The sequence below is a fragment of the Ixodes scapularis genome, unplaced genomic scaffold (genome assembly GCF_016920785.2).
Source record: "Ixodes scapularis isolate PalLabHiFi unplaced genomic scaffold, ASM1692078v2 PGA_scaffold3__209_contigs__length_174095766, whole genome shotgun sequence".
Classification (NCBI taxonomy): domain Eukaryota; kingdom Metazoa; phylum Arthropoda; class Arachnida; order Ixodida; family Ixodidae; genus Ixodes; species Ixodes scapularis.
The window spans coordinates 168,021,540-168,049,210 of record NW_024609868.1 but is presented as its reverse complement, the minus strand read 5'-3'; the positions used below and the strand labels follow the sequence as shown (position 1 = coordinate 168,049,210).

The window sequence follows — 27,671 nt, the reverse complement described above, 5'->3', positions numbered from 1 at the left end:
ATACCCTACATTCGCACACGTTTTTAGCTGGCCATGAAATAAAACGTGCCCGACTTTAAAACATATGACGTGGTTGCTCCAAATCTGGAGGTTCATCGCATCTTATTTACGCGGATGAAATCGTCCTTCTTATTGCAATTTGCTTCCTTCGTGTGTATGTTTATACTGACAGAAGTTAGTCGGCCCCAATGGGCACCTGGAGTCCCGGATATAGATAGGCAATTTAGCCATTGCAGTAGAACCGACAGGCTGGCGTCCTTATCGTGCACCACGCAGTGGTGATAGACGACAGTACACCGGTTCGATGCTCATTCAGATCGAAACGATCAGGGATTGGGACGGAAATCAGGATCCTTGGGTCTTCTTGCGTGATCTCCCGCTCCACGTGCCCTGAGTTGGTGTACACTAGCCCATTCTTGTTTTCAGTAATGATTCAAACGCAGGCCTGATAGTTGACAGGGCGAATTGAGCAACTAGACTAAAAACCAATATTTTTCACAGGAACATAAGTGGCAAGTTGAAGCTTCGCCAAGGATATCGTAATGTTCTTAATGGCAAAGTAATTGCGAGAATTCAAGAGATCAATGCATTTTAGACATCGCCGGACGGTCAACTTTTGTACTGTGATAGTTTAGCGTTGCGTGTGGCTAGTCTCGTCCACTACTTGCATGTTGTTACTTTGCCTCGAGCCTGTCGATAAAGAGTAGTCACGCGGAATGACCTAGCCATCGATTGAACCGGAGCAAGGACAACAGGACGGCCTAGCTCGTAAACAAGGCCAAATATCCTCATGACCAGCAACCGCTGCTGAGCTCACGTAGACAAAAACGCGCTTGCTGCAGAGAGCCTGAGAGCCGTGCAATCAGTCATCGAACCTGCGACCTTGTTCCGCGTCGACGAGCACATCGGTGGGGATACAAACAATTGCTTTCGCCGCTATGATTCCGCCCAGTCCTAGTTGCTGTGTTTCCGTGGCCACGGAGTCTTCTCTTCGCCTTCAATGGAAACCAATGCCGCTCAGCGAGCTGCGATGAGTCAGGTCATCGGACCTTGAAGCTGACTGGAAGAACTCTGCCCAAACTTTCTACCTCGCTTTCTTCTGGGAGCTGTAGGCATCGGATGCCTCGGCCTTGGTACACCCTCCGTATCTACGGCACTTCGCAGTACATTAATCCCCATTCACCTTGATCGACTGCGTCCATCCGAGGAAGAAAGAAAACGCGGGGACGACCAGAGTTCATTACAGCGAAAACGGAAGACTTACGTTATGGTTCAGATTGTCGGTGGTACAACTTTCGTTGTTGTTGTTTTGTTCTGTGGATATTTTAGGTTGGTGTTACATGGGTCCTAAATCGAGGTACCATGAGAAAGAGTTTCCTTCAGTGTCTGTCTAGTTAAAGCGGCTGTGCGTAAACTTCATTTGTTACTCTTCGGCAGAATATATTTTGGGAGGAGCTTTATGAGTGCGGAATAATATAAACTTATCCTAAATATATGCAAAAACAAATTATTAAGAATGCTATTAAATTTGAAATGCCGAGCCAACGAATGGAATCTTGTACGCTCCAGTGTGGGACTGTGGTTTAAATTTGAGGATATTCTGACATGCAATCGCAGTATTGGTTACACAACAGATTTTCGGCAATGAGCCTCTGTCGAAAAGGCTATCATAAATCCCTCTAACTAAACCATTTCTTGAAAAACCATCTGAATATATTGTTAGCTCTCCTCCGTCTTGCAAAATTATGTTGAAGAAACCAAATGACGAGAAACAAATAATTGGACAGACCGGACATTGTTTCATTTAGGAACGCTTCATTTTACCCCATTTTTCCAGTGACTTCTTAAAGTATTGTCGCTTACCAGCTCTCCTGCCCCCCAACCTGCTACTTCTACAATGAAAAATACGTATTAATCGCCAGTTGCATAAAATTATTATAAAACTTTTAGCTTACCATTCTGGTCAGGCGTTCTTTATTCTTCGTGCAGTGTTTACCGCATTAATTGATGCCGTTAGGTTTTAACTTTCGTCGTACATCAGACCAATGCAGCTGAATTTGCCTCGCACAAATGTAAGAGTAGGCCAGCTGGAAACCGTTGACAATCCGAAGATAAATTAAATAAGTGATTAGAACGGTTTGTTTTAATATGCAATGATTTCGCAGCTCGAAATTTTCCAGTTTATGGTTTAGCCACGCAAAAAAGAACACTCAAACGTTAGCCGGCGCACCCAGAAAAGTTTAGAGCTAATGCATCGATGACATTTAGTGGACAACTCACTAATAAATAGGTAATGCTGATGAACTTATTCAAATCCCTCGAAAATTTCTTTTACAAGTAACAATAACCAACACGCGTGACAAAGCACTTTCTGTAGAAACCAGACGACGTCTTTTATTGCGTTCTCCAGCTTTGCGACACCTGCCGCTTTTTAAAACCTGCATTGTGGTTCAAACGGCGCTCCAAAAAATGTCGCCACTTCTAAAAAGCCCCTTGTGCGCCTTTTATTACGAATTTTAATTTAAAAAGTGTAGTAAGCTGAGTCATTACTTGACTGCTTTCCACCCTTCAAGAGGTGTACGCGAATGGTCTTGCTGATTGTTCCTCCAGTTCATTTTTTTGGCTTCAAGTGAGCAGACAGGAATCCGAATATTTCTCTCAAGTTGGAAGAATAGTAATCGAAACATAAAGAAAGGCACGGACAGACAGAAGTCGTGTGACGATAATTAATTCCCAAAGAAGGAGAACAAGGGGGTAAAGGACAAACACAAATCTTTACATACAGCTAGGTGACAGGTACGACCGACTGGCCTCCTTGTCCCCCTTGTTCCCCCTTCTCCAGGGACTTGTCGTCCTTCTTGTGCTGCTAGCTTGCACCTTTGTATTAAATGAATTATCATCGCAAGTCGCGTCTCTTCGTTTTTTTTCGCTCTAAATGTATATATTCCATTATAATAATAAGAATAATAATAATTAAGAGTTTATTTCCATCGAACATTGATGGTGGCGATCAAGGAAAAAAGCTGTATGGCACAAGTTGGCAGGTCCTTGACCGCCTGCAAAGCATATTTTAGACAATATATTTTATCATTGGCTATAACAGAAAAGTGACCTATTTGCAGACGGAATTTATGAGGCCCAAAAAGTTAGGTTCTGTCTCAGATACATTTTGTGGAGAAAATTAGTATAATTTCTCTAAGGAACAATGCACTGAATTTTAATTATTCATCTTAAAGTAAGCTAAGCATCTTTGGGATAGTATGCTTAAGCATTTGTGTGCCATAGTTGGTTCTGGCAGTGACCTGCAAGAACGAACTGCACAAACCGTAGAATGCGCGTGAATATTTTCAGAGCGATGTCCCTACTCTCTCTTTGCTGGCACTCAATCCCTTTGTCTTTTTATAATTGGAAGCACTGTTTCTCAGTGGTTGCTTGTACGTGGAGGTTTAGTGTGAGGTATAAATATCTTCAGTGGCGAACTAAAAACTTTTTAATTACTGTCTCCGTGCAAGACAGGGAAAGCAAGCACGTTGCAAGCATGTTGATTTTAGTATGTGTTATGAAGATCATTGGCGAACTAAAACTTAAGTAGTGTTTTCGTAAAAGACAAAAGGAAGGAACTTACGGCGGTCCTCATTCAATCGCTATGCTTTGGTGAAACAAAGTCGTATGATTTCAGTGTTTAGTACATGGTAACATGTTTATAGAAAAATCCAAGTTATGTCTGCTGCAGTAGCTGCTCCCAAAACCTTCCTTTCCGCCATCCACGGCTCCTCCTCGATGCCTGGACAGTTTGCTACCCGGACTATTGAGTATTGATGAGTGGCGCAGTCATCCTCAAAACAATGCGTTCACGCTACATAACTTGTCATGGCTACAGCCTTTCCTAGTTGCCAAGCGGAGCAACCTGATGTCGTCACTGATCTGTGGAGGTGTTTATTTGGCGCTTTCTAAACTTGTGTTCCAATACAATACGTTTCTTAGCAGTACTGGTTTTATTCACATGTAAATAAAATGGGACCTCCGCATTAATTACAACATACCACCACCAACTGGATGATCCCGCAAGTTACTCCTAGCATTTTATATTTAGCTATCGTCGAAAAGCTATACCTTTTAATAAATTCAAATTTATGTTCAAATTCTTTTTTTTTTTTTTTTAATAGTGAAAGCAGCGAAGCAAAGATTTCGGATGCAGCTTTGCACGCCTCTGCTTTTTCCACTTTCAAAGGAATAAAATGAAATAAATTCAAACAATGCGCATAATTATTACTAACAACAGAAGACGGTATAATACGGTAGATTCATTGGTATCGCGACAAAAACATTAAGCAATACAAAAATCCAGCTTAAGGCTCCCGTGTGTTGTGAGCCAAACAAGACAGATGGGGTTGTTTTCTGGGAACCTCCTTGCCTCAAAAAAATTATTAAAACTCGTTTAATTATATTTTATATAATTACTGAACCAAACGGGTGAAAATAAGATTATACACAAGCGTGCAGATTACGCAGCGCGGGAATAAATAATTATATTGTAATATTCACAATCTTTCCTTTCTTTAGACTACGAGGAATAAATATACTTGGGGCCAACTTTCTGCGGCAATGCAGAATAGGGCATGGGGACGCGTGCTTGAACGCCGATTAAAGCTCGGCACACGCGCTCCTTTCTTCAGAAATGCCACAGAAATGTGTCGTCGCGTACAGCGCAGAAATGTAGTTCTTTAGTTATGTGGTGTTTTGTAAAATCTCCACTTTTCCTCTCGTCCTCCCGTTTGGGCGTTTATTCAAAAAGGGTCCACGCTTAAACAAAATTTCAGTATTTTTCTAGACTTGCTCAGTTCCTGGCACCAAATCTCACACCTCGAAGTTCGTGAGGCTCTGCGACTCACAGCGTAAAAGTATGTAGGGAGTCAACTGCCCATTTTCGAATACTTCTTGTACTCGGCTAATTTTAAGTTCGAGCAAAGTGTAAAGTAGACGGGCGATGATGTTGTTTTAACAGAGCTTTCACTGAACGAACGCGCAACCACGGTTGTTGTAATCAGAGCACGGGGCTAGCGCACGCGGCCTTTGCTTTGCTGGCACTGAAGATAAAATGGAGTATAAAACGACAACTTTGACCCTCACGAGTCCCTAACCTAAAATACACTTCATATTTATCATAAGCAGGAATTGAAAAGAAAGATGTCTGGGATGGGTGTAAACCGAGTGATTTAAACCCATCCCAGATAAAACAATATGTAGATGCAGGGCGTTTTGACAAAAACCTATTATTCTATCGCTTTTGACAACGAGATACATGTTGTGTCATGCAGACGCGCCGTGACGTCACCCCCCCCCCCCCCTCCTTATCGTGGCTATCGCTTATCTATAAAAGCGCTGGGAACGCGAAGCTCAGTGCTCCTGATACGGCCGCGCTTGCCGAATAAACATGTTGCGTTAGTCGCTCTGTCTCCTGCCACGTCCACTGCGGCTACAACAATACATTATTCTGTGCATTACAAAATAAAATACAAATTTTCCTTAAGATAAGAAATTTTAAAGCACTAGGACATGGCGCCGGGCGGCGACATCAATATCCTGAAAGATTGGAGAAACGTCAAAGGATGTTTATTTGTTTGCAGTGTTTCGGCCTTAGATCCTACCAAACAGCAGATGGAACCAACGCGAAGGATAATGTCTCGCATCTATATACGCAACAACAAAAAGTGTCAATTTTCGTAAAGTCCAAATGATTTTCAGATGGTTATCCAGATTCTCGAGTCAGTCTATTTGCGGGCGGTAAACAAAAAGTGGTGAATCGGAGACCGCTCTAATGCACCTTCAGAATAAGGAAATCAGAAAGGAAATATTTTTAAAGACACGAGAATTTAGATACCAAGCAGAGCGTTTAAAACCTAAGACATGTGCGGACATACAGAAGGAAATGGCAGTATTAACACGAAGTTCTCTGCCACAAAGTAGTCATAATAATATAATAACGAACATATCGTTTTTAAAGCACCGAGGGCTTCAAAACGGAAGCCCCCAATTCCAAAAATCTGTCCGTCCGCACGACCGTGCGACGTATTCCAAGGCATGTGAGGTCAGATGATGCCGTGACGTAACCGGATGACGCAAGGTGACGTCACACTGTCTCATGACCTCACGTTGGGCCACAGAATCGTGACTCCGTCACACAGCGTAAGACACGTTACCCTCACATAACATACGTCACGAAAACATCTAGTCAGGTGACGTCACGTTGTCAGGTCACACCACGACTCTGAACCGTAACGCCATGTGGCGCTTATGATCCTATAAAATATTTAAGTGGTCGCTGTTAAATATTACTTAGCGAGCATCGTAAACTTTTGCAGGTTAAGAACGCAGGACAAGTTTCGCCCTCAAAGCCCTCACTATTTCCTCTTTAGCAGAGCGAACACTAAAGAGGAGGCGAGTCCCTCTTCGCCTCCTTTTGCCTCGTCACCACCGTTCGCTCTCCTTTAGTTTCGAGTGGAGGAATTTACGGCAGGATCTTGTCCTACTTTTCTCAAATCGCAGCAAAGAACATACCATATTAAGAAAAAAAGTAATTCACAATGTGTTCCGTTCACACTGCTTCAAACCAACAAAAATTGTTAAATATGCTACGCCCTTTTGTGAAAGATAAGAACAATTAACTAAATTATTGAAAAAAAGCTGATTCGCTAACTAGGACGGCATCCTAGAAAAAAAAAAGTTATTTTGTATATTGCGCGAAGTCTTTGATTTTGGATGTCGTACTTAGCTCTCGTTAGTCTTCGACTTACGAGAGCTAAGTAAACGGCGTGCCATTCGTGATTTGTCGTTTTTGCATAAAGTCATCTGTGGTAGAATTAATCGTATTTAACTCTTATCATCTGTGAACTTTCGTGTACCTTTTTGCACTTGTAGATTTCTTTTGCCGATTTTACACAAATACACCATACCCTGCCTCGCCAATGTCTAGGATCCAGCGCCTTTATAACGAGCTTTCTTTTCCTGATCTTGACATCTACGCAGATACGTTTTTAAAAATGGTGAAGCATTTATAGAGTGTGAAATTTTTGTTTGCGTTTGTAGCATTGTGTTTTCTTTTGATTTTAGCTCTTTGTGTTATCTGTAGCGTCTTGATATATGTGTGTATTGCGTTTGTTAAGTTTGTGGCTAGTATTGATTAACCTGTGCCTCATCCTGTGCCTCAACTGACAGATGCATCTTTAGTATGATGGCTATTTTGTTTATAGTGTACCAATAAGTAGGCCTTCGTGGCCGTTTTTGGACACTACCAGAAAACAAAGTATTTTATTATTATTATTAGCGATTTCTTTACCGAAAATAACCATATTATAATATAAAACCTATAACAATATTCACCATTACGTGTATATTTTTGTCGATGGTGTTTTCTATGTAGTTTAGTCTCTTGTGATCCCACGCAAATAATTTAAAACCCAGAGTATTAAATTAAATTTTGTAAGTTATTATATATCAGGGGTGAAATTTGTTTTTTATAGTTAAATACACTATTTATTTATATGTAATATTTTTCTTCAAGCTCATAATATTTAAAATGTAAAATTTATACAAACTGATTTTATTCAACAAGACTGTATAGGAAACCATCCTGCGGCCTGTCTAGTGATTATACCGCTCACAACACAAGTAGTGTATATGCCTATTTAAAAATGTTTGAATATTATGTATTTTGTATTAAATTACATATGATTATTAAATTACATATGATTATATTACATATGAAATTACACGTGTCCACACTTTTGAAGTATTGAAATTTTGCCATATAAATTATAATAATGATCCAGAACAATTTTGGGTACCCTTACCGATGCGAAATAGATGTCCTGATCATGAATCTACAAGGGGCCTTTATAGAGTTGGAAACATGGTGATAAAATAATAGACATTCAGCAATAAAACTCGTGTAGAAGTATAGTCCTTCTCTAGATATTCGCCAATCAAAGTCCCATATTTTCGCCAACGATGGGGAAACTGCCAGAAACCTTGGTTAAGGGAATGTGGAAAATATCAACGCACATATTCCCTGTGATCTCTAATACAGAAAAAAATACCGATTTTACAGCACAGACGAAAAATAGCCCGATTGAATTGCATTCATCAGCTCGTTAATAATCAAATCTCGCTGAATCCCTGTTTCTTCTTAAGCCCGTTTTCAACGTGGTCAAGTAGACATAATCATTATCATCCTATTTTGAGCGCACTAATAGGTTTGAGTTTTTATACATTGATTAAGCTTACCTGGTGGGCTAGTTGGTGAAACTTTATGTGAAAAAGCGCAAATGATTAGGACGAGAAGCGCTGTGTATTGTCCCCTTCTTCACTTCCTAATCATTTGCGCTTTTATAAATTCCTCGACAAGAAATAACTGAAATGTATTTCCTTGATAATTATTTTTTTCCGCAGATGTTGCATTTTTGCTTGAGAGCATTATCGAAATCTGATTATATCAGTATATTTCGTAAGTTTTCGTATTGTTTGCTTGCTTTGCTTTCTGTGTGTAATATTGTTTGTAAGATTAAGATTAAAACCAGCCGCATATTATGTAACTTGATTTGATATCGATGTTTCTAGTTTTGTTTTTGCGTGAGTTGCAGTCATGACACTTCTCTAGCGAAAAACCCAGTGTAGCGTTTCACTATCTGGATTATGGAACTAGAAATCTATCTTGATACTATCTGGATTTCAGGTTTTCAGAAATTGTTCTCTTGTTTTCTGTCTGGATTTCAGTTTTTCATTTCTTCTCTTCAGTCTGGATTTCAGGTTTTCGGAAACAATTCCAGCTAGATATTCAGGTCCATAGTCCAGATGGAAGTTATGCTGGGTTTTTCCGTAGGGTTGTAGAGTTAAATAATTAGGTTTGCATTTCAATTGCGGCTTTGATTATCGCACTTAATGTAAGTACTTGGGACTTTTTTCTCTTTTTTCCCATCCGGCCTAAACCCAGGCGGTTTGCAGTCTGTGTAAAAGAAATAATAAAACAATTACGCGCATTGAGAGTTCGGGAAACGCTCTACTTCAGCAATCCCATGGTCGTCATCCTTGAAATGCTTTTCATGGAGTGGAGGTTTCATACAAGGGAAGAAGAAGTCATTAGGTGCAAGGTCGCTTAAATGCGGAAGTTGATGCCAAATTTTGTAACCTAAAGAGGCCGCGTATAATAACGTCGCTTGTGCCGAGTGAGCCGGGGTATTGTAATAAATAAAAAGGGCGCCTTTCATTAGCATTTTTAACCATCTAAAAACAGTATCATCAACTGGCTTGGTGCTCCCGAACACCGCCACCGGCGCGGAATGAATCGATCTGGTAATGCTTCTCTTCAAGTGGAGAATACGGATCACGGAATGTGCTTCGGCTCTCCCGACAGGCTGCGCCATTTTTGTTTCCACACCCGAGTGCAGTTCCGCGGTGCTCTATTGCACACGGTGTTATGATGTGCCGTAAAAAAAGACACCGAGGGAAAACTCTCGGCACCAGTTTATGGTACAGATAATATGAACTGAATGAACGCCCCTCGAACCTTCGCAGGTGAGCTGGCACTAAGCTTAGACTGGTTTAAATATACCACAAAAACGTTTCTTTTCCTGTTCTTGTTTCTTTCAATCATACACAAAACAGACTGATTTACAGGACTTCTGTGTACTTTGTAAGCATCGGATCGTCGTATATACAGGATATGTGTCTACTTTTTCATTAGGAATTGTTCCCCCGTTGTGAAACGTAAGCCTAAGATGTAATAATAATAATATTATTATGTATTTGCAAGACAAACATGTGATCCTGGGCGGCGTGCAAGATTGTGCAGAAAGTTTAGAACCCGTACGCGAGTGCACCTACTTTGGGATGCCAACGCATGTACATAAGTATTCGAAGACGATAACATAGCCATAGTAATATTTGCATCTCGTCTTGAAATACTTGAAATGCCCTAGCATTTATATTAAAAGAAAACATTATACCGACGTGTCTTGTCATCCTATTTCGATACAAGTTCGCAATAATTTTGCCCATTCCCGCCTGACTAATGTTTGTTTATATTACCTAACAACTAACAAAGGCCAATACAGACACAGGTGAAACGTGAGGTATCTAAGCTGTATTACAGAGAAGTGCCTTGGCGACAGTGTACAAATAGAGCCTCCACAATCAACGTTCACGATGAGCAAGGATTATATTAAAAAAAGAATAAATAACGAAACATAGATGTAAATAATAGGCGCAAAAGAGCAAGTTATGTCAAAAATTAAATGAACAGTGTACTTTAAAGAAACAAAGCCATTCTGAAAAACGCCTAATAGTAAATTGCTGCAGCAGTTCAATTGAAGGTGATCCGAAGCATATTTTATAGATCGCTCGAAACCCCGGAGCCTTAAATTGTTTATCCAACGTCAATGAAGTCATCACGTATTTTATAAGCACACACATCAGAACTGCGATTGCCCAAAGCATGTGATTTGCGGAAAACACAAGAGTCTCATGAATCGAGCGCGTGGAATTAAATGACAAAACCACGCTCGCCGAGCTGAAAGAAATAGCAGCATTAAAGCTTCGAAATGTTTGCTACATCCTCAAATCTGGTAAGTGGTTTTTCGTCCAAACCTGCGCTAAATAAAGCGACTAAGATGTGTTTCTCGCTGTTCGACAAAGAGCCTGCAGGTTTGGCAGGCCGCGTATTTTGGAAACACAGATGCTATCAGACCGGCTTATCGAAACCTTCGTTCGGGCGCCACGCCCCTTCAAAACAAAACTTACAGAAACTTAATAATGGCTTTCTTGTTCCTCTTTCTGGCTCTCCATAATGGATGCAGCGAGCCGGAGACCTCTCTCCCTCCTCCGTCGTCGCACATCTGCCTCGCCCGGGCGTCGCGGCCCGAAAAAAAGGCCCGCTCCCCGGCCCTTGATTTCCCCGAAGCCACGCCTGGCTAAATGACACTCTATTATTCAACGAACAAAAGCAAAGCCCGGTGTTTCCAAATAAAACAATAATAGTAAACGGAAAGCTCATCTCATGCTTCTGCCATATACAAAACGCGTCTTCGGAAGAAACAGTCAAGCATAAATACAAAGAGGCTCGAAACTTGTTTTCTGAAGCAGGTAAGCAATGCAGTTGATTCACCTTCGTATGTTCGTCGAATAAATATATTTAGAGAGAGAAATATAGAGAAGATAAAAGGAAAGAAGTGCGTTACTGCGGTGGTTGGGTATCCATACCGGCCGGGAAATGAAGTTTTCTTCGACAGGCGATGCCATCTTTTATCACGGCTCTGAGACGACCCGCGGACGCAACCCCTGAACGCAATCTCGAGCTGGAATCTCCGAGTGCCGTTACGAACGGTGATGCGCAGCTCGTGTCCAATCGATTTTCGGCTAAGCCTGCCCAAAGTTGACTGCTTTAATCACCAGGCCGCGCTGACCAGCATCCGACCGAGCCACCTCCAGTTCACTGCTCTCGAGCTATTAGTTATTTTGTTGCAGGAATGTCTTAATTCTCTCTTCGGACTAATTATTAAGATCTGCTCCGCAAACAAATCTTCTCAACTTTGGCTCCCAAGTTCGTGTGATTTGCGAACGGCATGTCACATTCTCAGTTTAATTATAATTGAAATCAACCTATTGTGGTGCAGAAAGGATGCAAAGATGTGCAGTTCACACCTTAAATGTTAAAGGAATAGTGGTAAAACTGTGAGTTTGGTTAGTTGGTACTCATGCATGGTGGAAGGTACGCCTAAAAACACGGACAAAGAAAGAAGGACACAGGACGATGCGTAAGTTGCAACTAAAGTTTACTGAAGAAAACGTTTAAAAGAAGAATAAAACCGCACATGCGCAATTTAGGAACACACGTAAATACATGCGCTTACACGTCCTTGCTCTTGCATTTAATGATGTGCATAAAATTATTTCACATAGTAAAAATGAAAACAAAATGCTACTTCTTTGCAGCAGTTATCCTTACATACGGAGTTCATTTCGCTATTTCATCTGCCACTCCCCCTTTTTTTAGAAGACAGACAAACGCAATCAAACATATTGGGCATGGCGTATCCCGTACTTATTGCGCCAAAATGGCGAGCCCACATGGAATATTCACTCACAATTTATCTTCCTGGGCCTGCCTAAAGTGATAATAATGTAATTGAACGTTTGCTATACTCCATTCACCCTCAAGCTGAGACTAGAAACTCCGCCTTCAGTGCGAGTTCTCTGGCTTAGGCGGTGCTTTGGTTGCGCCTGCCTCCGCGTTCACACCTGTGTTAACAAGAAAGAAATCTCGCGCTGAAGGTGAAGCTTCTAGTCTAAGCTTAAAGGGGTACTCCACCGATTTTTTGAGCTACCTCAACTAACTATATTTTCTGACTCCCCGGCCTTTACTCTCTCCGGTATGCTATTTAGAATCGCGAAATTCATAATAGTTATTGCGAAATCGGCAAATGAAAATGATGCAAAAACCAACATTCAAATATACGCGCGCTTTTCAGGGCCGTGACGTCAGTGGCAGGCAGGCTTGCCAGTCGAGCAAGCAGCCAAAAAATGGAATATGCCAATCATTTGTTCCGTGCTGGAGCGCGGGTACTGCAGCGAGCTTCCCAAGCATTCATTTGACACCATGAAACTGCTTCGAATCAGTTTAAGACGAAATCTACAGCCCAAAGAGTGAACCCCTGCCTTCCACTGACGCCACTTTTTCATTGTTGCCAGTAGAGACTTCGAGCCTGAAAAACACGGTGAGGACCAAAACTGTAAATTCAATAACTTCGCGAAAAAACAATATTTAGACCTAATATTTGGGATACTATTTTCGCGATGTTTGTTGGTTAGTTTAGCAAAATTTCAAGCAAATCGGAGACAATGAAAAAATCGGTGGAGTAGCCCTTTAAAGGGACACTGACACCTCGCAAAAAGTTTTTTTTTTAATTTTTTGCCGGGCGATTTATAGTTGCGTCGGAAGACTACCCAATCAATATTTTGCTACAACGTCACGTATATTTTAATCAAGCAAAAACAAAAACGAAACTGCTCGAAATTGAAATTGAAACTAGACTGGGGAGGAAGAAGATATATAGGGTGGTTCAAGTCACCAGGCTCGATCTAAAATGGACCGTAAAATCGACGCCTGCACGTAGCCATCTAAGCTTTTCGTCAAAGGTGTATTTCACAGGTCCGTTTTTTCTTGTAAAATTACAGAGCGTAGTTCTCTTTTAGTAAAAAATAGGGCCAAGAAACTTGCCAGGGTCTACGGCGGGCGTTGACTCAGACGACCAAGTCCAGTAGCGGGCTGTGTTTGCCGTTCGTATTGATAGATGGCGTCGGGAGCAGCGTCTGAAGGTGCAGCCGACCAGCGAAAGATAGCAGACGACACGCAGACGAATTCCGTTGGCAGCGAAAGCGCCGCCGCCATGCAGGTGCGCTTTGTTTTACATTAAGTTTTGCTTTTATTGTTAGCATTCATTTTTTAATCGAAGGTACATTTTAAAAAGATTATATTCGTTTTAATTAACCACGGTGGTTGCGAGCCGTCGCGATTAGGAGGTAGCGCCATCTATCAATACGAACGCCAAACACACCCGGCTACTGGACCCCTGTCGTCTTCGTTGCTGCCCGCCGTGGACCCTAAAGAGTTTTTTGGCCTCATTTCTTACAGAAACAGAGCTACGCTTTCTAATTTTACAAGAAAAAACCGACCTGTGAATACACCTTTTGAAGAAAAGTTTACATTGCTACGTGCAGGCGTCAATTTTTACGGTCCATTTTAGATCGAGCCTGGTGACTTGAACCACCCTATATAGAGGAGGAGAGAAGTGGCGGAAGTCACGTGGCTGTGATACTTTTTTTCCCGCCAAACAACGCATTTGCAGCTTTTTAGAAGCCACAAAAATGAGTCGTATCTCTTTTCTATTTTTAATATTGTGGTGCGTGCCTTCGATGACCTACGACATTGATTATATTTGGTGGTTGTGGCTAAAGCATAAAAAACTGCACGTGGCCACGGAGAAAAGAGTGAGCGCGACTCAAACCGGCCAGCTCTAGATCGGCAGTTTTCTGTCGGAAAGGAAACGAATTTGGAGCCGCGAATTGTGTTCTGGGTAGTTGGATTCTCATATGAAGTGTACAAATAAAATCCTCGGCGAGCATGAATACCCTGTCAGTGTTCCTTTATAGGTAAACGAAGTATAGGGGGTCATTCCATGCCAAAGGAAGCGCAGCAATTTTTTCATGTCTCGGATACATACGATAAGATTATTTTGAATAAAGAAACCTCTAAACACACAAAAGTTTAAAAATAAATTTGCATTGTTTGTATTATTATGCTTGATTTTTTTTTTAATTTTCAAGAAACTTACGTAGTTAAAAACATTGTAAAAAGAACGGTTCCGTGCCGCACAAATTTATGTCGGCGCCTAATTACTTAATATTGTGCACTACATTTAATTATAATACAAACATTGGAAGACATCATGTTGAGTCTAAATGGGAGCTCCAAAAATAACAGACTTGATTAGATTACTCTATTATGTTTAGCCTACTACGACTTGGGTGTTAGCTACAATACTCTTTCCCCCTAGGCGCTTAAGAATATTCTTGAATTTTTCGTATTAAGGTTTCAAAGCCTCGTTTTGTTGCATTTTAATGAAATGATAAAATCTCTAGTTTATAAAGAAGCGGCCATATTAAGGGCCATAAAAAGCAATGTGGGCAGCGGTGCCCGGAACTTTTGTAATAACCAAAGGTTCAATCCGCCTCATCTTTTCAGGATATAAATACATTAGAAAAGTTATTTTTTGTTGTTGCGGAGAAAATAATGTTTTTTTTAAAGATGAGCCTCTCCGACCATGCCTCCTGTTGCCCGCCTCGTAGGCGACGCACGCCGGCGTATGTCAGCGAGGCGTCAGCGGTGTGAGACGCCGCCGCAAGGTTTTCAACGCTCTCCTCAAAACACGTTTTATTCGGTACAAGTGGACGTCATCCCGACTTCCATGCATTCGTGTTCTTTTTGAGTTACGTAATGTACTTGCGTCTTAATTTTACCCTACTCGTGCCCAGGTAACTGCCGATGAACTCAGAACTGCATCGTCTTCTTTCCGAGTTGGGGAATGCATACTGCGCATCGGCCTGGTCTGTCGTACGTAGGCGACGCCGGTGTGCGTCGCCTACGAGGCGGGCGCCTGGAGGCATGGTCGGAGAGGCTCATCTTTAGGAAATAAGTTTGCATCACTAACAAAGCATTTTATATATATATATATATATATATATATATATATATATATATATATATATATAAGTCAGAGATCCGTACTAGCGGAGTTGCGATGCTAGGAGTTTATTGCATGTATTCCGACAGTTTCGCCGAGAGGCTCGGCTTCGTCAGGAGATGTATGCCATCTCCTGACGAAGCCGAGCCTCTCGGCGAAACTGTCGAACTACATGCAATAAACTCCTAGCATCGTAACTCCGCAAGTACGGATCTCTGACTTATTACATTTTCCCGGTCCATTGTTCTCAAGCTACTCTGCCTCACCTATATATATATATATATATATATATATATATATATATATATATATATATCAGGGTGTCGAACCGGAACCGAACCGAAAACCGGAACCGAACCGGTATTTTTTCCGGAACTGAACCCGAACCCGAACCCGAACCGTTATATTGTTATCGCGATGAACCCGAACCGGAACTGAACCGGAAAAAAAATAACGGTTACCGGCTCATGTCAAAACGGTTCGGCCACGCGCTGTTGACAATGAATGTGCCATCAATGCCATTTGTTTTTTAAGTGCCGTCAACTGACACACACCTCGCTTACATATTTTTCTTCTCCCCTCAGTCTTAGGAATATAAACGCTGCATCCATGACTCTTGACAAACGCTGCATTCATGAATCTTGACATAGGAACCAGTATTGCGCTGGTCGCGGCTTGTACGGAAGAAAAAAAAAATTGGAAGGCTGTGCAAAAAAAAAAAAAAAAATCGCGTCACGGGATTTTATTTTCCTACAATCTCGTAAATCCTAAATGCTGCTGTGTGCTCATTTCATAACACGTTTCTAGAACGCGCGAGTTCTTGAAGCTTGCTTCCATCGGAATGAGAAAAGAAAAGGCTGTGGAGGTCGATAATAATGCATCCGGTTTCGTATAGGCACTTAGAAGCTAAGATATTTGTGAGACAGCGAACTCTTCTATTTTAATATTTATCCTATTACGTCCTTCTGGCGTTGCGTTCGGTGAAGTGTTTTTCATATTCCGTATCTTGTTTAATGAAAACTTCTTTAAGGGTCTAATTTGAGTTACCGAAGGCTAGTTCAAATAAAGAAAGCTGTATTTTCTCCCCACTGTTCCTTCAATTGCTTACACGCCGAGGTGGCGGGATAGTTAGCGAGTTCTACTTGTAAGTGGGTTTGTAAGGAGGTCGCGGATTTTACAGCTACTGCGTCGGACCCAATTAGATGAAGTCCGAATCCGTAAACATCGGTGAGGTAACCTTTGAGTGCACATAAAGAAACCATTCCTGGTAGAAATCCCTGAGCCTTACACTACGATGTATCCCGTTTCGTATGTGCTGATTTTAGATGTTTTGTTTGTAATTTATTTTGATGTTGAAATTTGTCATTTATAATTTCCGAACCGGTTCGCGAACCGGTTCAGCGCCCCGAACCGGTTAGCGAACCGGTTCGCGGATCGTATTAATCAAACAGGAACTGAACCGGAGCAAAATTAATTTACTTGAACCTGAACCGTAACCGAACCCGTATTTTTTTTCGGTTCGACACACTGATATATATATGTATATATAAATATATACATAAATATATATATATATATATATATATATATATATATATATATATATATATATATATATATATATATATATATATTGAATTCAGGAAATGGAATAAACTTTTGGCTATTCAAAAGTTTGGGGCAGCGGTGCCCACATTGCTTTTTTTATAGCTTTCAATATGACCGTTTCTGCCTACACTGAAGGTTTTGTCATTTAAGTAGAACGCAACGAAACGAGGCACTGAAAATTTGCTACCAGCTACAAATTTAAAGAGTAGTTTAAAGAGAACAGGTGAAACAAGTATTGTAGCTAATACCCAAATTTAAGTTCACAAAAAAAATTAAACCTCATAAATCTTTTTCTCTGCCTCCTATTTGGAATCAAAATCGTGTCTTTAAATGTGTGTATATAATGTGAGTTAACAGCCCAAAAACAATTGTCTGGTGCTCAACCGTTTTTTACAGGGTTTTTTCTTGACTGCTTGAGTTTTATGTAAATTCCACGAATAAAGAGCATGATACCACCAAAAATGAAATTTATTATTTCACATAAATTAATTTTATTGGAGTTTAAAGGCTTTTTTATCCAAATTAATGTTTCGTATACCTCCTTGAGAAGAAAAAAATTGACGCGTCTCCTTTGGAATGGAATGAATCTAGGGTTACCAGAAATACTATCAGAAAATGACTTCCGTAATATTGCTTTTTTATTTTGTGGCCGGTTAGGAAACCATTTCAGCCGGGTGCTCTCAGCGTCTTTAGCTTGATTTCTTCGTATAATTTTTATGCACGCGATATGATTGGTATGTAGCTCTCATGTCTTGGGCAACGCCTCTCGCAAACAAAATTGAATATTTTAGGAACGCGTTTAGATTGCCCAAGAACGCTATGAGAGAAAATAACACTAACAAAACAGCTGAAAGAACTGCTTTTTTATTAGTGGTTCAATGGCAGGGTAAGGCCTATGCATGCTTTTTTCATGTTTCGTTTTTTTGTTCTGTTTTTTTTTTTTTATGCACGCTCTTAAGGCGAACGGACAAACGCTGGCAGAGGCTAGTGTTCGGACGTGTGTCGTGCTCTCTCGAACGCTACAGCGCCACCTTTATTGTCGCATCTTGCAGACACTACAGTAAGCATTACACAGTCGCGTTTTGCGTAGAGTTCCTGTACAGGCTTCCTACAGGAGCCAGAGCTGGGCGTCTGTTTTCTACGTCCCGCCGCGTCGCTATTCGTCGAAATCGATCACGTGAGGAGCAAAGAATCCTTAGCCGTGCAGGAAAGTTACCGATATGGTCGCTTCGCCGATGTTGCACGCGTCCCGGCATTTCAATGGGAAAATGAAGCCCATTTTTGCCCGTTTTTGGTTTCTTGTGTCATAGAGCCCCGTGTGTTCGAAAACTCCGTCGGCGGCCATTTTCCCGTGTGAAATTTTCAGAAAATCACTTATAACTTTTTATTAAGTTATCGGATCGGGCTGAAACTTTGGCATCTGGCTTGGACCGCTAGGGTTACATTCTGGCGGAGTTTGAGCGTTCTGCGAAGCGTAGTTTGTTTACGCGGGCCGAAAAGTAGGGTTTACTTTTCTCGATCGGACCCTGTACATCGTTTGTCTTAGTTTCCTGCGTATCTTCTTCTCCGTGGTCTACGCTTAACATATATAGGGCGCCCTTCAGAAAATATCCGAGGAACTCCTTCACTGCAGAGCACAGGGAAAGCTCGGCAGCGCAAACCACGCACGACCAAAGGGCGGGACGTTTTTTTACGAACTTGATGCGTCTCGGCAGATGGAACTCTCAAGCAATGTCTTTCTTTGTTCCAAGAAGGCAGATTACGTGTTGTGGCCTCAAGAACACGTGATTCTCTGGCTCGCTTTCTATTTTAAGCACTTGATGCACACGCATTTGTTTGAGAGCACCTAACCTATGTAGTCTTTGAAATGTTGAGATGATGATGCGGCCTGCTCTACTCACGCTTCTGGCTTCCTGATTCGTACTTTGGCAACTGCCGCAATCACTTTGGCTATACGGAGCATTTAAGGCCTGTTCTCACATGCAGTGAAGCGCTGATGTAGCCCTGCTCACATGTCGTCAGCTACTTATCGCCTGCCACGAGCAAGAGTTTTGACGCTGCGATACAAAGCTGGTGAACGCTCCCTTCAGCACGCGCTCACCGCGAGGTCAGTGCTTAAAGCTTCTTTATTCTGGGAGAAGTGGCGCCATTCATTTTTGTAGAAATGCTCGAGGCACGTGCCGCGCAGCACTTCTGAGAAATTCATGGGGTCTGAAATCTAGCTCAGTGCTGCGCTGTGCCGCCATGATCTCCCCAAGGGCTGCACGTTCCATGTGCCGCGTGCGTCGACGCACCTTGCGCTACTTTCGAAACATGAAAGGGCTTTATCAGTGTTATGCTTGCAGCGCTCCGCTGCATGTGTGAGCAGTCCTTTAATGAGATGCACGAGACTTCACGGCCGACGTTTCTAAAGCTTCCGGTTACGATAGGACGTTCTATACACCTTTTGGACGTCTAGAGCGTCCTATAGCTTTAGTGACTGGAAGCGACGGGTCTCGGTTATCAGACTGTCTTTTCAATAGCATGAACTAAAGCGGGCAAGTCACGGGCCGACCTCGCTTGTTGCCATCGCTGTCAACGTCCTCGCCGCCTCTTTTTTCAGCGGTCGCAACTTAACGTCATAGACGCGTTTCACTTGTTCATATAGCTAATTTCTCGCGTCGCAGAGATAATAAAGCGTCCCCGATGTCCAGAACTTCGGCAACGCCGCAGGCGAGCAAACCCAAAATGAATATTCTTAGCACACGAAGCAAGCTACACGCTAGGCTGAGCAGTTGTGCGCCACGGAGCGCTCGGAAGTACCGAGGATAAAGGTGTTACCTACCGTCTAGTTCATCGGAGAAATTTGTGACAAGGCATAAAGAGAACGATTTATAGAGTGTATCATCCTCGTCCGTAAAATTGCTCATCGGACTAGACCCTTTTAACGCAGCTGAGAATTTGACGCGACGAGAGACTTTGCACGAGCCACCTAGAAAACTGTACAACTGAGCAAAGACGCCGACAGTTTATACTGTCGGCGAAGAAGGTAGCTCGAGACGTGCATATGATATGTTAAACAAGATACGGGTGTTGGAAGTGCCGAGTATAGCCTGCGCATTACATTTTCCTGTGTATTGTATAAATAAAAGAAATAATTAATAGCGGCCACTCTAAAAAGGAGAAAATGTGGCAAACTAAATACATATGGAAAAGAATTAAGATATATTAAATCGTATAAATAATTTGACAATTTTCAACTGCAAAATAATAGGTAAACTTATTATGACCCAATAATTCTATTACGATTGCGTGTAGTAAAAAAAAGTTTCGATTAATTGTAAGTGGTAATTATACTGTAGTTTCTTTCATATATGACTTTGAACCAGCCTAGGCGTCTTTTTGTAGAACTATTAGGAGGTAATTTGGTTGTTTGGTATCCACGAAAATATTGCAATATGCAACCTTTAGTATCCCAGCTATTGCTTATACTTCGGTGTATTAAAATTTACACATTGTAAAGAACAATCCCAACAGATTCACGAACTCTGTGAGTTAATAGGAATAGAGCCACTAAATAATTTACGCTTCAGGGTAACGACACTTACCCATTTTCCTGCTTAAAATCAAGGTTGCAAGTTATCTTAAACTTTGTCTGAAATCACAGGAAGTGCTTTTCCGTCCTCAACAAACGTTAAAACAGTTCGCGGCAGAGCGAAGAAATATTATATGCGCATCCTAACACCGAATCTAATGTTGTGGAAGTCGCACTTTGGAATCATGACGATCGGCAGTTGCGTCTGCTCTCTGCAAAGACCAAGACGGCGGCGCCACAACAATACTGGGAACAGAGTGGCGATACTCTAAGCGTAGCTCATTTAGTGGCTCTAAATAAAGAGATCTAATGAATTGTACACTACAGACTGCGGTCCTTGCGTTTGTGTGCTCAGTGCCTGCTCAGAGTGATGGCACCAGCTGTTGCTAGCAGCACGAAGCTCTTACGTGCAAACTATGAAAGGTCTTCATCATTAGCCTTTTGAAGGAACTCTTGTGGGGCGATCTCACGTTCAGGGGCGGACTTAAGAATATGCGCAGTATGCAGCTGCCTAGGGCGGAACGTTTAAAAGAGTGGTATTACCCAGTTTGTGATTTCGACGAGGAATCCAAAAAGAAACGAATGAACACGTTCCCTGCAAAAAAGCGAAGAATAGGAAGGAGACTAACCAATGTCCAGAATCAAATAAGAATTGAACGAGACGTCTTAAAAGATGTCGTCGTCACTGTGACCGACTAGAAATCGAACAGCCGACATCAATCTTAGGCAAGATGATTCAAGTTGTCACAGAAATCATAAACTTCACTCGTAGAGTTTGAGGTTTACGCCAATATTGTTCACTTCTTGACTACCCGAACAAGCCAGAAGGTACATTTGCTTCTTTTTTTCAGCACTTCCGAGCTTACATGCTACGCGTTTTGGCAAAAACTTAGAGGTTCTGAGCACGGCACATTAATATGTGCAAGTTTCTGGAAAAGTACCGCGGAATTCCACATGCCCTAATCTAATGTTAACGTCGTACTTCACAAGTGATTCCCCTCGTGCTTGAGGCCCGTCAAAAATGACCTGTGTTCTAGGATGAATGAACACCAGCAGTGGCGTACCAACTTGTTTTTGAGTGGGGGGGCAAACCAGTTGCCCTGCCCAGTGGCGGCTGTTTCAGGTGGAGGGGGGCGGGGGAACACATGCCTTGACCCTTGCGCCCCCGGTTGGTACGCCCATGAGCGCCAGTGCCGCCTGTCACTGTTTCGCAGCATCACAGAACATCCTAACTTGGACTCAGTAGTGGCGTTAGGGAATTGGGTTTCGGGTCTCCTTCCTACAATTAAAATGGGTGCAGAAATATATATCCATGTGGGTTTCCAATGAATCTGCCCATTGAGACAGAAAGCTAAGACTGCCTCTGGGCACGTACCTCGCTCCGACGTGCGCAATCAGCTCGTTGAATGGGTATGTTTCGACATGTTTCGCCACCAACATCAAAGCCGTGTAAACATACAAAAGCAAGACAATTTTTTTTTTCATCAGGATAAAGAGGTAATTTACGGGCCTTGCACTCTTGCTTTGTAGTAGAAGCGGGAAAAATTTATGTCGCTCAGTGAAGCCAGAACACTAGACGGGCTCGGCAACTGGTATACCCAGCACGCCTCTCCAACGCTTACAATAGCCGCCATTTTGGAAAACGACTGGCGTTACCTATAGAAAGCTGGAGTCGCCCTCCTCACGAAGGCGGCTCATAGTTCGAAAACTGTCAGCGGAAGCACTAGGTGTCACATAACGCAATCTCTACTCCAAGAATACTGATGATAACTAAAAGGTAGGTGTTCTACTTTTTGGCGGATTTTCCCCCAGTAACTTTAGAAGACGCTGGAGTGAAAGTTATTTTCGTTGCATCCTGGAACGTTTGAACAAGAATGACAGCCAAGACTTCAGAGAAAGCGTCAGATATGGGGTTAACTTTGAATGCATTTTAATTTTTTTATCTTTCCTTTTTTTTTTTACTTACCCCCCCCCCCCCCTTACTTGTGCGGGTACAAACGTCTAGTCCCCTTTTTAACTCAATATCCCCTTGAGAGACGAACGTCACGCTCTGTTGTTTTCTTTCCAAATCAGCAACGTAGCACGGCGCCACTGTTTCCTCTACCTTACAGTGAACCGCTGTAGACTCTGCAAGCCCTCCCAGCCAATCCAGCGCACTGAACGCGTCACGTCACCACGCATTTTGCGTGTCGTTGCGCCCCTCTTGAAGGTCACCTGACTCTTGCACAGCATTGGATTCGCTTCGTTGGCTCGTGGCGTCCTCTGTAACTTGCCGTAACGTAAAACTAGTAAAACAAAATAAAAAGAAATCCCTCACACCGCGAAATACATAGGGAAAACGAAAACTATATCATACGAACTAAATTGATGCCAAGGAAGTGAAGAGATTCTAGCAGAATATCTCAAATTTTTCGGGCTGTTTTTTTTTTTTTTGCTTTTTTTTATATAAAACGAGAGCCTTGCTGACATCTGTGTTTTCAAATGTCGCTGTGACAGTACAATTTCTTTTCTCCGAAATGATCGATGGAAACGCTTTCTGGCTATTGCATTATTCTCTCTTTCTTTCTTTCTCTTTTCTCTTCTCTTCTCATTTTCGGCACTTCCTTGCCTCCCCTTCTTCTCCAAAAACAAATCCCAAAGATGAAGATAAGTGGGGAAGACAGGACCAGCCTTCCTAAGCCGCTTCTCCTCTTTAAGACACGGCCTAAGACTTGTCTTTACAAATCGCCATAAGCCTGGTACCACGCAGAGTCAGCTTTCCGGTCTGTGAGCTCGGGCAACGTGCGAAAGCGGGTCTCCAAATGAACTTTCGGTTTTGACCTTTCAAGCGAGGAGATTGTTACAAACGTAATTGGGCGATAGCGATACGACGCTTTCGTGTTCGCGTGATTGAACCCTCCTAATAATATGATGCGACAGAGAAACTGTGAGAATGATTTTGTTGAACCTATTTGGCAAGTTGTACTACATCTCTACATTCGGGAGATCACGATAATATAAAACTCTTAATACAACTAAGCGATTTCTTTAAGACAGAAAGCATCTTCTGACGGTGAAGTTCATGATTTAGAGTTATACCGGAAACTGCCGCCAGTATGCATACACATACGCTGTTGTGTTGCTCCCAAAAAACATCGACGGATTTCTTTTTTTTTTTTTTTTTTGCTGTGTATATTTGATTATCACAAAATGAACGGAGCTTAAGGTATAAGTAGGGCTCCGTGTTTTCGGATAAATCCGAAAAGCTCCGAAAAACACCCGCCGGTAAAATTTTTGGCAATTCGGATTTATCCGATACACTCCAAATTGTTATGTGCCCCACAACAAAAATTTTTTTTTTACATTTTTTTTTTAGCAGCGCAGGGAAGAATGGTTTTGGGAAAATAACACCTTAATTATCTTTCAAGCCTCGGACCGTTGTCAAAAGGGGGTATTACGGCTTGTCTCGTCAAGATTAGTTCAGGGTTATATGAGGTCTGTTCTCGAGCACGCGTGTACAGTCTGGGACCCACCAACTGCTGTTGATAGAAATAAACTTGAAAGAGGTCAAAACTTAGCGGCTAGATGTGTTCCCGGGAATTATAACAGGCGACTCAGCATGACAAGTCTGAAGGAATTCTTAGGCTGGGAATCTCTTGAAAAAAGAAGGAAAATCTACGGCTAAAATTATTTCGTAACATTTATCACTGCAGAATTGGTACACAACGCGAAAACTACCCCTTCCCCCCGTGTTATACTCTCATCGTGTCGATCACGAACGAAAGGTACGTGAATATAAATGTAACACAAACCAGTTTAAATCTTCGTTTTTCAACAAATCTATTAGCGAATGGAATCAATTGCCTTCGAAGGTTGTTGACATTTTGGACAATGACTCTTTTTTTTTTTGCTGCATTGTGAGAAGTATTTTCTTTTTTGTTTCCCGTATACTGGGTATGCATGTGCGCGTTCTTTTATGCTCCTTTGTATTGCTTAAATGTATCACATTCATGAAAATCCCCCCCCCCCTTACTGTAATGCCACCCTGGAGCTGTGGAAAAGTGAATAAATAAAAGGAAACAGGTTACCGTACCATTCGTGTCACGACAAAAGCCACTCTTTTGGTTTCCAGTTTGGGCCATGCGATTTGAGATTTAGAGATAGGAGAGGGTAGGTTTCTTGGGGTAACAGTGAAAGCTATGGACCATAGAGATTGCATAAAATTGGGAAGAGGGGCAGTTGAAACTTCTCTATTTCATCCTTAACCACTCTACCTCGCGCGGCTGCGGGATAGATTGATGGGATGACTACGAGCTTCCTTGCGGCTTCCTCCGGGAGTTTATTGATTTTAAGTTTTGGACGTTTATCGAGGCCACACTTGTGTGCGACTTTTGTCGTGGGACAAAGTAGTATTGCCAATGACACCAACACCAAATTCAAGTGAAGAAATCTTAATTGATACAAGCGCATTTAATTTTTTATCTGGCATACGTTTGCATCCGGTTATTATTTATTACTTTTTAATAGGAAACACTGCGAAAGTAATCTCTGAATTTCGGAGAATTGGGGATTTACGAAAAATAAACTCCGTTAAACACCAAATTTTCGCTAAAAAGTAAACTCCGAAAAACACCCTCCGAATTTCACGAAAAATAAACTCCGAAAACACGGGGCCCTAGGGATAAGTGATGCTGGAGTGTTGACGAATAAGCTAATTTTCGAAACTCACAGCAGCCCTTAAACACTTCAGGACTACAAACCTACTAAGTATTTAAACCACTCACGTAAGACTAAAACGAGGGATATGTTTGTCATCTGATGCTAGGAAAGTATAAAAAAGGGTTTAGTAAGGTACGTTGTTGGGCTAGTTGGTTCATCTTAGTAAAACATATAAAATAGCGCAACAGAAACAAGGACAGGAAGTAAACAGGACAGGCGCTAACTTTCAACTAGTTTTATTCTGGAAAATCGAACACATATATACACACGACAGGCAAAGCAGCACCACGTAAAAGTAGATTAATTTTTCACCCGATCATTCAAAAACGGAAATTCATTACAATGAAGAGCAATAGAAGTGTCGCTGACACATGCAGTCTCACTTTTTTTGATAAAGAAAGCTTCCAATAGCTCTCGAGCGACCGTCTCTCGGCTTCTTCCTAGTATCCGCATCTGCTGAAGTCGCGGAACACAGCCACACGTGTTGCAATGTATAGGCAAATGCGAGCCATATTTATTTTTTACTGATAATGCGTGCTCCCGTGCTCGGTCATTGATGCACCGCCCCGTCTGGCCAATGTATACCTTTCCACAACTCAGGGGGATTTCGTAGACCACACCCACTGTGCAGTCCACGTAAGGGGTGACGTGTTTTTTGTCACACGGTGCTTTTGCCTCCTCATCAGAGATGCGGGCGCACAACCCAGCCAACTTCTTTGGGGCAGAGAATACAACTGGAACATCGTACTTGGTTGCAACTTTCTTCAGATTGTGGGCAACCTTGTGTATGTAGGGAATGACCTCTGGTCTTTTTGTTCTCTGCCTCGTTGGGACCTTTCTTTTCAACCCCTTCATTTTTTGTAAGGCGGTCTCCGCCACAGAAACCAAGACCGAACACGGGAAGCCAGCTAATTCCAGTCTAGAAATTTGGTATTTAAAACTAGCATCCGCCTGATGGTCACAAGACTTCAGCAGTGCAGACTCCAGGCACGAAGTTGCAATCGTTCTCTTAACAGTCTTTGAATCAGTCTTTTTTCACCATCAACGAACGACGTGTGTGCTGGATGTATCGACATCGCGCGCGGAAAGAGTTACTTCCTTTTGATTCAGCGCATTCAAAGACTGTTAAGAGAGCGATTGCAACTTCGTGCCTGGAGTCTGCACTGCTGAAGTCTTGTGACCATCAGGCGGATGCTAGTTTTAAATACCAAATTTCTAGACTGGAATTAGCTGGCTTCCCGTGTTCGGTCTTGGTTTCTGTGGCGGAGACCGCCTTACAAAAAATGAAGGGGGTGAAAAGAAAGGTCCCAACGAGGCAGAGAACAAAAAGACCAGAGGTCATTCCCTACATACACAAGGTTGCCCACAATCTGAAGAAAGTTGCAACCAAGTACGATGTTCCAGTTGTATTCTCTGCCCCAAAGAAGTTGGCTGGGTTGTGCGCCCGCATCTCTGATGAGGAGGCAAAAGCACCGTGTGACAAAAAACACGTCACCCCTTACGTGGACTGCACAGTGGGTGTGGCCTACGAAATCCCCCTGAGTTGTGGAAAGGTATACATTGGCCAGACGGGGCGGTGCATCAATGACCGAGCACGGGAGCACGCATTATCAGTAAAAAATAAATATGGCTCGCATTTGCCTATACATTGCAACACGTGTGGCTGTGTTCCGCGACTTCAGCAGATGCGGATACTAGGAAGAAGCCGAGAGACGGTCGCTCGAGAGCTATTGGAAGCTTTCTTTATAAAAAAAAGTGAGACTGCATGTGTCAGCGACACTTCTATTGTTCTTCATTGTAATGAATTTCAGTTTTTGAATGATCGGGTGAAAAATTAATCTACTTTTACGTGGTGCTGCTTTGCCTGTCGTGTGTATATATGTGTTCGATTTTCCAGAATAAAACTAGTTGAAAATTAGCGCCTGTCCTGTTTACTTCCTGTCCTTGTTTCTGTTGCGCGATTTTATATGTTTTACTATAAAAAAGGGGGTTGTTTCTGTGGAGCTTCGCTCCAAACTACGTCGAAGTGCGAAAGTATTTCGACGTTTCTTCTATGAACCATATTCTGCTGATTTTAGTGAGACGAACCTCATACCCTCAGTTAAGCTTGGGTTGAAGCAGACCTCGCTTCCCTCCCCCTTGTCAAATGCTTTTCTCTTGTGAGGCGATGTGAAGAAAAACGTTTTTTGGGAGGCAGTTTTAAACCACAAGAGTACTTTCAGCAAGTGTATGTAATATTTTATATAATGGATGAATTGGAGGATTTTATTGGTTGTACCTGCAAAGATCAGTGTGTTTATGTTTTCCTTTAATAGATGTTTCATTTATTGTTAGCGGCTATCCACCACTGCCGAGAACGCCCCTTCTTCGAGGAGAAAGGGGGCTGCTGGTACACGCATGGGAAAGGGAAAGTGACCGCTCCGCGACACTCCGTGAGCGTGCGCGGCGCCACCGCACGGAAGGAATATGTCCCCTTGGGGGACGGAGGCGGACCGCCG

General features: G+C 42.2%; 1 protein-coding gene across 1 annotated transcript in view; it reads right to left on the bottom strand.

Annotated features, from left to right (window-relative positions):
• Nucleotides 1-27,671, bottom strand: part of LOC8041062 (band 7 protein AGAP004871) — a 126,996-nt gene that overhangs the window by 44,990 nt on the left and 54,335 nt on the right. Inside the window, exon 8 of the mRNA XM_042292966.1 lies at nt 23,401-23,422. Coding sequence (XP_042148900.1) covers nt 23,401-23,422 — 22 coding nt within the window. The remainder of the gene's footprint in view (nt 1-23,400; nt 23,423-27,671) is intronic.